At 35.2% G+C, this 13,513-nt stretch overlaps 1 protein-coding gene across 1 annotated transcript; it reads left to right on the forward strand.

Annotated features, from left to right (window-relative positions):
* The first annotated feature begins 9,247 nt into the window (after window positions 1-9,247).
* LOC110724278 (probable RNA 3'-terminal phosphate cyclase-like protein) lies at window positions 9,248-13,513 on the forward strand. Its single transcript, XM_021903701.1, has 6 exons — window positions 9,248-9,569; window positions 9,679-9,828; window positions 11,182-11,363; window positions 11,432-11,607; window positions 11,820-12,036; window positions 12,998-13,513. The coding sequence occupies exons 1-6, from the start codon at window positions 9,365-9,367 to the stop codon at window positions 13,205-13,207; spliced, it is 1,140 nt and encodes a 379-aa protein (XP_021759393.1). The 5' UTR covers window positions 9,248-9,364; the 3' UTR covers window positions 13,208-13,513.

Below are 13,513 nucleotides of genomic sequence, written 5' to 3' on the forward strand. Positions count from 1 at the left end.
ATGAAAGGTCTATCGTTAGACAAGGCTCAAAGTGGTTTATCAAAAAAATATTGCATATTTGAAGGGTGAAAGGTAATATGATGCGGCTACAAGAGGTGCCTCAAATCATTGGTATACCTTGTGCTTAATTCGACATGGATTTTTTTTTTTTTTTTTTTTTTTTTTGGAATATAATGAAATGATCATATGCAAGGAAATAAATGCTCATTTTATTAAAAAAAAAGGGAAAAAGAAAGAATCTACAAAATTAATCTAAGGAAAATAAAGGTGCCTATGCTAGACTTATTGGGGAAAGGGTAAATAAAGAAAAAGATGTCATGAAATCTCGTCGTTGAAGCTCACCTCTTGTCTTGTGTTGTTTGCTTCATCATCACTCACTCTTCTTGTTAACTAGAGGCATGGGAAGCTTGTTATTATCAATCAAATGTTGGATAGCCTCCTTTAGCTTCCAACAGCTCTCAGTAGCATGACCCCTACCTTGATGGTACTTGCAGCGCACATTTGGATTCCAACTAGACACTCTCCTATCGAGCGGGGGATCTTGAAGAGGTCCAATAGGAGTAATGAGTCCCTTGGCATGGAGTCGATCGAAAGCGTCATCGTAGCTAATTCCAATAGGGGTAAAATCCCTTTTTTGTTGCTTTCTAAATCCTAAGATCTCATTAAGGTCGAAAGTACCAACACTGTTGCTAGAGTAGGTGTTTTCAGAAGGAGAAGGATAGTCGTTCTTCTTCCCTTTATAGCCACTGTTGTTATTGTTACTAATCTTGGCCTTCTTGTCGCGCGGAGGAACATGAAGGAGATTTGAATCAATGAAGTCTTTAAAACGATCCTTGAGGGCGAGACACTTTTCGGTAGTGTGACCGCGACCTCTATGGTATCGACAATAGGAATTTGGATCCTAATTAGGAAAATGTTTTTCAGGTGGAGGGTCTTGACTGGGACCAATGGAGTGAATATGACCTTGATCATGAAGACAGTCAAAAGCTTCATTGTAAGTCATTCCTATTGGTGTGTATTCTTCAATGGTCCGTTTTTCCCGTGGCTTAGGAGCATTGAGTTCTTCATTAAACCCTTGGCGAGAATTTTGTTCGATAGCCATCACCCGATTTTCTAACCCTTCTACCACGTTCAAGAGCATGGCAACGACATCTTGCAGTTTTCGAACGTCCTCTTTTAGACTTGACGAGTCTTCCCTGGTATTATCTAAGAAGAGACTTTCATCCTCCCCAATCATGGCCACTTCATCGGGAGAGGTAATATAAGCTGTCTCGATCATGGGCTCTCCTACAGGTGTGATAAGAAGTGATGGATCAAAGGATGCTTGATCTTCTTCGATGGCTAGAATTTCGGAAGTTTCATTATTATCGGTCAGATCTTGAATAGCTTTTTTGAGTTTCCAACACTCCTCAGTGTCGTGACCCTTTCCTTGGTGATATTTGCAGTGCTTATTAGGGTCCCACTTGGGTGGCCTGGCTTCTGGAACTGGATCTTTGATAGGCCCTATGGGCATGACTAGTCCTTTGTGGTGTAGCTTCTCGAAAGCCGTTTCATAACTCATGCCAAGTGGGGTGAACACTCTTTTTGACCTTTGGATTCGCTATTTAGAGGCGTTCGTGGCATGTACTTCATTAAAGGGAGAGGAAGAAGAAGGATGGTCATTCTTCTTTCCTCTCGCACTATTATCTTTCAGAAGGTCATCTTCAATGTCAATGCCTATATTATAGACAGCCTTGAAAGTATTCAAGTTGTGTTGGTACTTTAAGTGCCTTGAATACTTCCCTTGGAGATTCTTGATAAACATCCTCACATATTCTATTTCGGTAGGAACTTTAACCATGTTAGCGGAAGTTTCCCTCCATTTATTGAAGAAATACGTGAACCCTTCGTTTTCTTTTTGTTTTAACATCTTGAGTTGTCTATGGTCTTTTTCGTCTTGGATGTTGCACTTATATCTATCTATGAAAGCGTTTGCTATGGACTCCCAGGTGGAGGTTTTTTCTTTCTCAAGAGAAAAGAACCAATGCCGGCATACGGTCTCGAGAGATAGTGAGAACAGAGAAGGGAAAACCTTCTTATCGATTCCCTTAATGTTGATTATAGTTTCAAAAGCTCTTAGATGAAAGTAAGGGTTATTTGTTGCCTTGAATTTAGGGATGTCAGTGGCGTTGAACTTATGCGGAAAAAGTTCCTTGTCCAGCGAGACCCCTTGTGAACTAATGCCCTAAAATTTATAGTCACTAGATAGCTTGCTCAAACTTTCTTGAATAAGGTTCATTTGTTGTTGCTTCACAGGGTCATCAATTTTGAGGGTTAAAGCCTTTAACACCTCAGTCACGTCATTCAATTGATTCCTAAGTTCATTGACTTCTTCTTGACTTGCCATTATCTTTTTAGCCTTCCTCTTTTGGCGAATTGGTTTATCAAAAATTGAGACTTGAATAAAGAGGTTTTCCTTGATTAATCGCCCTTCTCTCCTCGACCAAGTACTGTGGAAAAGGAATTTGGGGATATTCATTATTAATTATTTGACTCAAACTTTATTCAACATGCAATGGATGGAGGAAGTGAAGAAAGATTGGAATAGAATGTGAAGAAAAATGATGTAGATGGAGGGATATGAATAATTAGGAATAAAATGTACCCCCAACTTAAATGACGGAAAAAAACCGACTCATGCATGAACCTAAGATATGGTCACGGTGATATGTATTCAAAGTGCGTGCTAAGACTAGTGAGTGTAGGTGACATGTTAAAACTCGTGTCATGACCATGTGGCTAGACTATATGACTAGACTCAATTAATGACTTAACAAGGTATTATTGACAGTAATATTTAGCCAAATTAATTAGTAACTGGTTAATTAGACACAAAGTGATGACTCGATCAATAATCTGAACTGTCGTCAAAACGACAGGACTGGCGTCCCACTGTGTAGTGTAGCGCTAGACGTTAGAGCTGTTGCCAGGAGCCACAAGTCAAACAAACGGTTAAGAAAACATATGTATGCACAACAAATAATGCACAATTAGTCAATTAGGCACAATATGATGCAATGAGTTTGCAACCTAACCATGGCTCTAGTTCTCTAAAGTTCGGGATATGGTTTAGTCAATATAGGGTCCATGGTTAATTGTCCAGATCGGATCCACCGCGCGGAAGCCTAACCATGAAGGTTTGGCGCGAGTGGATGGGACACCGCGAGTTTTAGAAAAAACTCGCTTCCATGGTTTGGTGAATTCAACATTCTCGGATGTACCCTTTACTGCTCAGAGCGTTCAATCAGGTAGATGGAGCATGAATTCCTAGAGGGTTATGTCCATATGTAGAACACATATGGGTTTTAGAAAAATGATAAAAACTCAATCAGGAAGTAGGATCGAGCAAACAATGCGAAAAACTGGTCGAAATTAGAACGCATATTTCTAACTCGGTATTGGAAGAATTTGGCGCCAGCAAATAGAAGTTGGCGCCAGGATTTAGCTGTAGCGCCAGGCGACAGAGCTGTCGTCTGGGCGCTACAGTTAAATGTCTGGCGCCAGCTTCTGTTCGCTGACGCTAGTTCCTACATGCCTCAACAGCTTTCTGTGCTCGATAAAGTTTTCCAGTTTCGCGCAGTGTTATTTCGGTCCTAGTTGTGAAAGATATTTCTCAAATTTCCTACGTGTAAAATCCTATGTTTTTAACTCATTACGGATGGTCTTTCCAATGAGATCTTTTTTATGCATATGACAATAATGTTAATCAAAATTACGCACATGAAATACTTAGAACGTTTCGAGTCTCATCCACTCATTCTAAATCATTGCCGAAACAAATTCAGGAATTAAAATAGAAATCCTCCCCAGCGGAGTTGCTAAAAACTGTAGGAAATATTTCAAGCGTTAACCCCTAGCTTGAACCCACTATGATCATACACTAAAGTACGGTGGCGTCCAAAGGGAAAGAAGATAGAGCAAAAGAGTCGCCAACAAGTTTTAGGAACTTATAAACCGTTCACGAGGTGAAGGTTACACCCCTTAACGATCCAAGAGATCGTCAACTCCATAATGTCTTGAACCAAATAGGGTTCAGGGATGAAAGTACAAATCCAACCTAAAAGAGATTGAACCTGCCCTAATAATAAGCCTCTACTTTATTCTGATCGTATTCATGTGGGCTTTTTTACTATCATGCAATCAATAGGTTTACCGTAAACCTGTTTATCTATGTTGGTTGAATATTAATGCACAAATAAATCTATTATTGGCGATCACTTGAATTATAATCAAATTAACCCTAAATAAGATTATTAAATATCTTATTAAGCGTGATTACAAGTACAAATTCCCTTTAAACATGCATAAAAGGCATGATCAAGTAATAACAATAAAAATCAAGCAACATAACAATAATCATCAAAATAATAATTATAATCATAATATTAACCATAATTAACATAATCATCTTAATATTAAAGCATAGCAAGATCCTAGGCATGATACTAACAAGATTAATAACAAACCCTAGCATGTCACTAAACATTAAAGATCAAAACTTTAACCTAACATGATACTAACAATCATAAATATTAGGAAAGAAAATAAAAGGCATCATACTTTTAATCATACTTAATATTAAAGTTACCCTAGACATGATACTAGGAATATCAAAATAACAACCTAAACATGATTTCTACATCATAATATCAATTAAACCATTAAAATACTTACTTTGATGCCTCGTACCTCTTTCTAATAACAAAATATACACGTTAGTAACTTCAAGGAAAATAATAAACAAAACAATTAAATTAAATAATTGAAGAGAGATTTGGGACCAAACCCTCAGAAATTAAACCTTTTACGTCTAGGGCGAAGACAACTTCGAATATGGCTAGGTGTATCTAGATCTAATGAATGCGGAATTTTTGTATTTGAGAGAAGGCTAGTTTAGAAGAGAGAGAGAGAATAAGAATAATCAAGAGAATCTTGATGAGAGTTGGTGAGAATAGGTAGATTGTAGATTGTAGATGATTGAAAACGGAGTTTTTACGACGTTATTTATAAAAAAAAATCATCCAAAAAGATAAAATATCAAAAAAAAGAGTTCTGACGCAAAAAAACCGAGTTGGCGCCAGACGCCGACCTTAGCGCCAGACGCTAAGGTTGGCGCCAGACGCCAAGTCTAGCGCCAGGCGCCAATCGTAGCGTCAGGCGCTACAGCTGGCGTTTGGCGCTGACTCAAAAATCCACGCGTTTTCTTAAAATCAGATAAAAATTGCCGTACAGAAAGATAAAATCGTATTTTTCCTTAAAAATGCTCTTTGATTTTAATTAAAACTCTAAAAAAAGTCAAAAGTCAATTTATCAATGCTAATTAAATTAGGAATGAAAAGAACCTTCTAGAAGAATCTAGAAGATTAAAACCATTCCTAATTGCATTAGGATTGATAAATCTATATTAGACCCTCCCCTAGATCATTGGGCCGCATATAAGGCTCAAACCGGGCCCAGTTCAGTAAATTGGCCATAACTTCTCAATATTCATCGGAATTGGGCTTATAATATATCATTGGAAAGCTCTTGTCAAGCCCCATCCAACTACACTACTATTGGACCCATTTCATACACCAACCAGACTGGATTGGCTGTTTTCTTAAAATAAGTTTTCAAAAACAGAGAGAAGAGAAAAGAAATTAAAACTATCCGCAACACTACACTTTCCACACTTTCACTTCATTCGATTATGATTCGACACGAAAGTTACTCATCACTGGGTTTGGTTTTGGGGAGACACAAATAGGTCTCTACACTAAGGTTTTTAGATCTTAAGTTGTGTGAGATAAGATTAGTTGATGTGTTAAGTTTAGGTGAATAAAATGATGGTAGTTGGGATCGGAGGATGATTAATTTTCTTTGGTGGGGTTCATTAGGTTTAGAGGGGTACTAAACCACGCCCGGTATTTATCAGGTAACGCCCGTAATTTTATATTAACTCCCTTAAGTAACCCTTTCTTAAATAACTCTTCAATTTCTCTCTGATCTCTTACTTTCACTTTTACTTTTCTCTCTCTTCACCTTAAGAATTTCATCAACAACCATCACCAATCAAACCACCACCACCAAGCAAACCACCACCACCAAGCAAACCACCATAATTCTGTCACAAAAAAACCACCAAGGATTGCGACCAGCTACAAGGGATGATGTCGAGAAATCAGAATGGTAAGGGGGTTGTGACTAGAAATCATGCACTTATTTTACTTTTTTATTAATATTTTTTTTATTTCAGTCTTTCTAAACAAACGTCTGAAATTTTAGAATGTACACCTGAAATTTTAGAATCTCCTCCAGAATATTCTAAATTTTCAGGCATTTCCCCCATAACATTCTAAAATTTGAGGCATTTCCCTCATGAACAGCTAAAATTTTAGAATGTTCTAAAGGTGACTCTAAAATTTTAGACGTTCCTTATATGATTACGCAATTAAAAAAACGACAAAAATTCTAATCACTCACCGATTCAATGTGATCCGATGACCTCTCCAGTGGTGTCGTTGGCTCTTACACTCATCCATTCACCGTTTGCGCTGATTGATGAAGAGTAAAGCAAATATTTAAAAAAAACGACGTGATGGTTGTTAGGAGGTGATGGTTGTTCGGTGTGTGGTGGGGGTAACAAGTTGGAGAGTGATTAAAGAAAGTGAAAGAATACGGTATATTTTATAAAAGGGCATACTTGTGAAGTTATGTTAAAAATACATGTGTTATCCGATAAATATCGGGTGCGGTAATATAGTAATTCCACTTGAAAATTTACTCAAAATGAAAATTTTGAATTGTTGCACAAAATTGTAGCATTCGTTGTTGAAATTTGTTGTAAATGATAATAAATTGAGATAACAATGAGGATTTTTTGAACAATAATCACCAACAATGGTTGTTGTTGCAGTAATAAAATCCTTTTTTTAAAAAAAAAAAAATTACCATCTACTTTTTTTTTCCCTAAAAGACTAAGGACTGAGCTGAATTGAACTAAAGTGAGCTGAACTGGATATTTTATGGGAGAAGGAAATTAAGATAATAATTTAACTGAATTTATTGGAACTGTATTGAGCTGAATTGAAAATCTATAATATAATTGTAGAGTGGATCAATGAGGAGCCTCCAAAACCCCAACCAAGCCTCCTCATTTACTCCCGCCTAATTACCCCTAACCCCCCCCCCCCAATTTCCCATTATCCAATCTAATTTAAATTTAAATTTTAACCAAAAAAAAAAAAACTTTCTAACTAAATGCGTGTAGCATACTATCACAATTACCATAAAATGAGAAAAACTGCAAAACTACTCTATTTTTCATGTACATCTTCAATTTTTAATTTTGGGATTTTATACGTTAATACGATTAAAATACAAGAGGTCAGTTTCCTCTTTCACTCTTCTTTATTACTACTAATTTCTTAGATTTTCCACCTTTGCTTTTGAAGCCAATAGGGTGATTACCAAAAAAAAGTTTTTTATTTCATTAAAGAGGCTTTTAGTTACACAACATTGGCAAATATAGGAATCTGATGGTGCTACATTACTACATATTTGTTGTGTTTTTTGTATGATTATATGAGTCTGATAGTCCTACTTTGATGTAAATGAGAATAAATTCACGTTCCTTAATTATATGGTTACTTCGATGTAAATAGATATGAACACATTCTTGATGATGAACGTGGGTAGGTGGCTTATGAAGCTGTTGAATTTAACGGGCATTTATTTGGGCTGACCTGAATGTTGAGATCATCTATATCTATACTATATATTACAAGGCGTTCATAATCAAGGATATACGCCACGTGTCACCCACTCATATTCTACCAAGAAGATGCCACGTCACCAAGGAAAATCATACATCAACGGTACATGTCGAATAAAAAATGTTCATGTCAAGAATTGAACCCGGGTCCATTAGAAATGGAATAAAAAGTCATACCATCTTTGCTATCTAATACTTTTGCGTATTTATTCCTCTTAAATATAGTTAATATAGGCCACGATTTTATTTATTTTCAAATAATTTTCTTCAACTAAATATATAAGAAAAGTATTTAGGATTATCATTTATTAAAAAAGAAAAAGAAAAAAAAACTGTAATACGAAGTTAAGAATATTTAACGATAGTCCCGAGGCAACGCCATCATTTATTAAAAAAGAAAAAAAAAACTATAATACGAAGTCAAGAATATTAACTATAGATCCGGGGCAACGCCCGGACTGTACACTAGTTACTTTAATGAAATAATATTTTGTTTTAACGGAAATTATTTGGAATTGTGCGTTTTTCATCAAACATAATTCTAGGTTGTAAATAAAAGTATGAAGTTTTACTGTCTCTTACATCTATATGATATCATTACATTTTCTAACATGTTTGATGGGTCATAGCATATTCTGATTATATTATGCCAATTTTATTATGTATTGTAATTTTTGGTAGAAAATTATATTAAAAAGTGAAATTGTAATTTTCTTTTTTCGTTTGGTTGTTTTGTTTAATTGTTATAGGTACATACTTTTTTCTTTTTTTTTGGTTAAATCTTACTACTCCCTTCGTTTTTAAATAATTGCTCCATTTCTCTTGGACACACATGCCGATGATAATCTTTTATCACTAATATCTTTAATTATCAATATGTATATATTCTAACAATTGAAAATTAATAATCTATTCAATGAGATGATTCCGACAAGTACTCACAAGACTATATTTTTTTTCTTATGTATAAATCACAAACAATAGTCAAAGTAGAATAAATGAATAGTGCAAAGGATAGAAATGGGGCAAGTACTTAAAACAGAAGGAGTATTAGTTATAACCCGTGCATTAGCACAAGTGCAAACTAATAAAATGAAAAGAACATATCCTAAAACTTTCCACCAGATTGACCATGCAGTCTAATGTGACATCATACAGGGGCCCACTAATGACCTTCTACAACAAATAAGTGTAAGGTTCAATAGAAATTCGACGTTAACAAATACATAAGATATTAAATCAAATAGAATTTTCATTAATAAAAACTGCGATCGTTGAGTAGATCTTGCACTGCGGAGCATCTACCGCTTATATCGCTGAAAATTACAGCCTTGTTGAAGAGAGAATCTAACAATCTTTTGTAGCCGTGAGGTTGTCTTCCATCTGATTCATTTATGCATATTCGAAACCTTGATAACTTGCAAATTCACAAAATGTGCGGTTATATTTGATAACTTGATAACTCAAATAAGTGTAAGGTTAAGCAACTAAGTATTACCCCCTCAGACGTAGGTAAAGAAGAGAAACCCACGCCTATATTTGCCGGCCGTCAGACCTTCAAACACTCCAAAAATGGCGAAAACAAACTACAAGAGATTTCAAGGCAGCCAAAATCTAAGACTTCGTCTTCTTCTCTCTACTCTTTCTTCAACTCCTATTCTCATTGACGATATTCGATCTAATGAAACCATTCCCGGCCTTCGTCCCCACGAAATCTCTCTCCTTCGACTCATCGAAAAAGTCTGCGATGATTGTCATGTTGAAATCAATGAAACTGGTATCAATTACAGCATTTTCCATCAATTGGGGTTTAGGGTTTTTCTAGGGTTTAGGGTTTTCTGGGGTTTTACAATAATTGATTTTTGATTAATTAATTTTTGTTGCAGGTACAAAGTTGAAGTACAAGCCTGGGATTATAATGGGTGGGAAATTCTTAACTCATAATTGTGGGTTGAGTCGTTCAATTGGTTATTTCTTGGAACCACTTTTGGTTTTGGGTTTATTTGGGAAGAAGCCCCTTTCAATTAGGCTCAAAGGTATTGCCTTAATTTTGTTTTAGTTTTCATTGATTCCAGTTCTTTCGTGTTTTGTTATTCGCTTTTGATTTTGGTTGTTTTATGAATTGCAAGAGTTTAGGCTTTTCTATGCTCTTTACAAATTGCTTTGAGTTTAGATTAGCAGAGTTCACTTCACTGTCTAAATTACAATCTCTCATTATTCAATAATTCTAGTTCTCAATCCTCTTCCATATATGTTCATAAAACGATAATAAAAAGCAGAATCAATTTCATACTTGGGTTTATAATCCTGATTCCTTACCTTATAACCAGCAACCTCTGAATCTGAAAGCTTCAGCTGCCATTAAGCTCAGTCAGAATTCTTCCCTTTTCAGATATTGTAGAAATTTGTTAATGTATACTGTAATGGATTTTTTTTGGTTCAAATGTTGCATTTATTTATGCTTTTATTAGCTAATTTTTTACATGATCAATGTTCTACAAGCATTGCTTAATTTGAACTTCATTTACTTTTATAATTGACTTGATTAATTGGGTTGTATTGTTATTTTATTTATTTATATCATTTACTTCTATGCTTTCATATTTTATTTGCCAAGTGTTCATATGTGCGTGTGTGTCTAAAAGGGTACTATAACATTGTTGAGTAAAAATTGGTGTAAAAAAGTGTGATTGTATAACAAACATGAGTGGTCTTTTATCAAGAATTAATTTTTAAGTTATTGTGATGCTTAGAAAACTGTGTGTATGTGTTCTTTTGGATTGTGTTCTTTGTTACTGGATTGTTGATGCAATTTGGGAATTTTGTTGTGCAGTTACAAGGAAATTTGTGGTTTAATGAGTTTAACGTTCATGCCTTGAGTTTGTTGGTCACCTTTCAGCATGTTGTTTTGGTATTGATGTCCCTTGTTATGTACTCGATTTCCTTGACCTCAGTACAGGAATATTTGAGTACTGCCGTCATGAATTAACTCATCTTAGTTGTCTTGTATAGAAATGAGTAGGAAAATACTAAAATTAGCTAATGTTATATTAGCATATTGGAACCTGTCAAATGGAATCATTAGCTTATTAGGATCATTAAAACTTACCCAGATAGACTACAGAAAAGACAAAGAGTTCAATAAGAATGAGAGACGTTAAAGGGAAGAACTGAATAACCTATCTACTGTTGGTGAGGAAGATTGATTGTGTGCGCTTTTTTACCTGAACTGGCTGTTAACATTTGTCCCTTTCTGGTACTTTTTCTTGGCTGTGAAATTAACTGAGAACAGTACTTTTTAATCTTTCGAAGTTGCTGCTCTGGTTTTAGAATGCAAGTGACATGCATTATGTTTTCATCAGGTTTTACAAATGATTTGTTTTCATCAGGTATTACAAATGATTCTAAGGATACATCCATTGATACTTTCCGGTCAACTACCTTGAACATTCTGAAACGATTTGGAGTTCCTTCCGAAGGTCTGGAACTTAAAATTGAGAACCGTGGCGTACCTCCTCTAGGTGGTGGAGAAGTAGTTCTGTCGGTACCAATTGTGCATAGTAGTTTAACGGTAGGTTTTACTTGCTTAGCCTTTTCCATGATTGATTAAAAGTATATCTAATATATTCGCTTCTTCAGGCAGTAAATTGGGTTGATGAGGGAATGGTAAAGCGTATCAGAGGAGTATCATTTTCCACTCGAGTATCATCTCAGTTTGAAAATACAATTATACATGCGGCTCGTGGTATTTTCAATCGTTTGATTCCTGATGTCCACATCTTCACTGATCATAAGAGTGGTGCACAAGCTGGAAAGTAAGATTCTGCTTCCATTTGTCTGTAATTTTTCACTCCATTCAAAAGCACATGGTACATGCATGTCTAAGGCCAATACTCTAGACATTATTGTGGTTATCGTATGATGAGAAAGTACACATCAACTTTTTATTTATTTATTTATTTTAATGTTTTGTGCCTCTTTTGAGTTCTGATGACTTATTTTGTATGGATATCTGATTCTGGTTTAGCTCCCCTGGCTTTGGGATTTCACTGGTTGCTGAAACTACATCTGGATGCTACATTTCTGTTGATACTGCTGTTTCTTACCCACGAAGAGATGAAACAGATGAGATTGAAGATGAAGAAAAGAGAAATGTGAAGCCGCCCGAAGATGTTGGCATAGAAATTGCTTCTGCTTTACTAAATGAAATTGAGCAGGGGGGAGTGGTAGACTCTACACATCAGGTTTGTGCTATCAACAATCATTAGATACTCAATATGTTATGTGGCTTTGCACCAATAGATTACATGTGATGTTTATATTGATTTTAAGCTTTTAACCATTGCTTCATGTTACATATTCTCATTGAAAGATAGTCTATATAATTTTTTTCCTTAAAAAAAAAAGTAATGAAAAAAAAAGGTTTGAACATGAGTAAATATAAGTCGAGTTATTGCATTTTGAAAGATTGTTTTAGTTTGACAGATTGATGGGTAGACTTTGTTTTGACAACCAAGTGACAAATGGTCTCTTAATTTATAAAAACATGAGAAAAATGCTTCATAGTACTCCATATTTACTTTTAACGCTATAGAACTTGTTTTCAAGCAGTATTGTATTGAGATCAAATCAACTGAGCTAACTGGCCTTGAATGTAACAGTGATAGTAGGTTTTACCATCCTTTGGAATCATAGTGGTGGTTTTGCTATCGTTTTGAATGAGACATGACAGTGATTGGTGTATACACTTTGACTCCTTAATTGGAAAGATATCAAATTACCTATTTATAGCGCAGGTTATCCTAAAGTACCTTGCTTGTGATATATACTTGTATCTGCTAAAGATAACCTCAATTAATTTAAAAAAATTTCGAAAGCGGAAATTTTGGCTGAGCAGCAACTGCTGATATGATATAGGAAAAAAATTTCTAAGAAGCGAGTATTGTTCTAGTGAATTGTTATTTGCTGTGCAATATAGGAGACTGAAAAAGTTTCAGAATTTAGTTATATTGTCATTAATGTCTTTAATATCCTATTAAGTAGTGTCTTGGACTCTGGATCAGTCCACACTCCACAGAGTAGACTTAATGAAAAGAGTGGTGAACAAGGCTCATGTTGCTTGTCATCTGTGTTATTAGTGATGTTTGCTCTCTGACATCCTATTTTATTAACTACCCATTCCTTTCTATTATACTGCTTTTGCAGGGCTTGTTATTTCTTCTTTGTGCTTTGTGTCCTCAAGATGTATCAAAAATCCGTGTGGGAAAGCTTTTTCCTTATGGAACGGAAGCGTTGAGGCTCATAAAAGACTTTCTAAATGTGCAATTTGCCATCAAGCCTGATCCTTCAACAGGCACTGTTATACTTAAATGTGTGGGATCTGGTTTAAAAAATCTCTCAAGAAAGCTTTCATGATGCGTTTCATCTCTATTTTACTTTTATCTCTGGTGGAATATCTGTTTCTACAGGCCTGGCACTCATCTTCCTGGGAAATATGATGAGTATACACAGCTGTTTAGTGTTTAGTTTTTCTTAGGCACAAATTGAGAATGTAGTAAAATCGAATGTCATCAATGAAATCAATAGAGCTAATTTTTGTTTCGCGAATTTTGATTTAGTGTCCTTTGGGATTTCTTCAAAGAAATGTTATTATTTCTAGACAGATTTCCTTACTGTATCAATAGGATGATAAATACAGTATTCTAAACATTGTCGTGTTGA

The sequence above is a fragment of the Chenopodium quinoa genome, unplaced genomic scaffold, assembly GCF_001683475.1.
Source record: "Chenopodium quinoa cultivar QQ74 unplaced genomic scaffold, ASM168347v1, whole genome shotgun sequence".
In the NCBI taxonomy this organism is placed as follows: domain Eukaryota; kingdom Viridiplantae; phylum Streptophyta; class Magnoliopsida; order Caryophyllales; family Amaranthaceae; genus Chenopodium; species Chenopodium quinoa.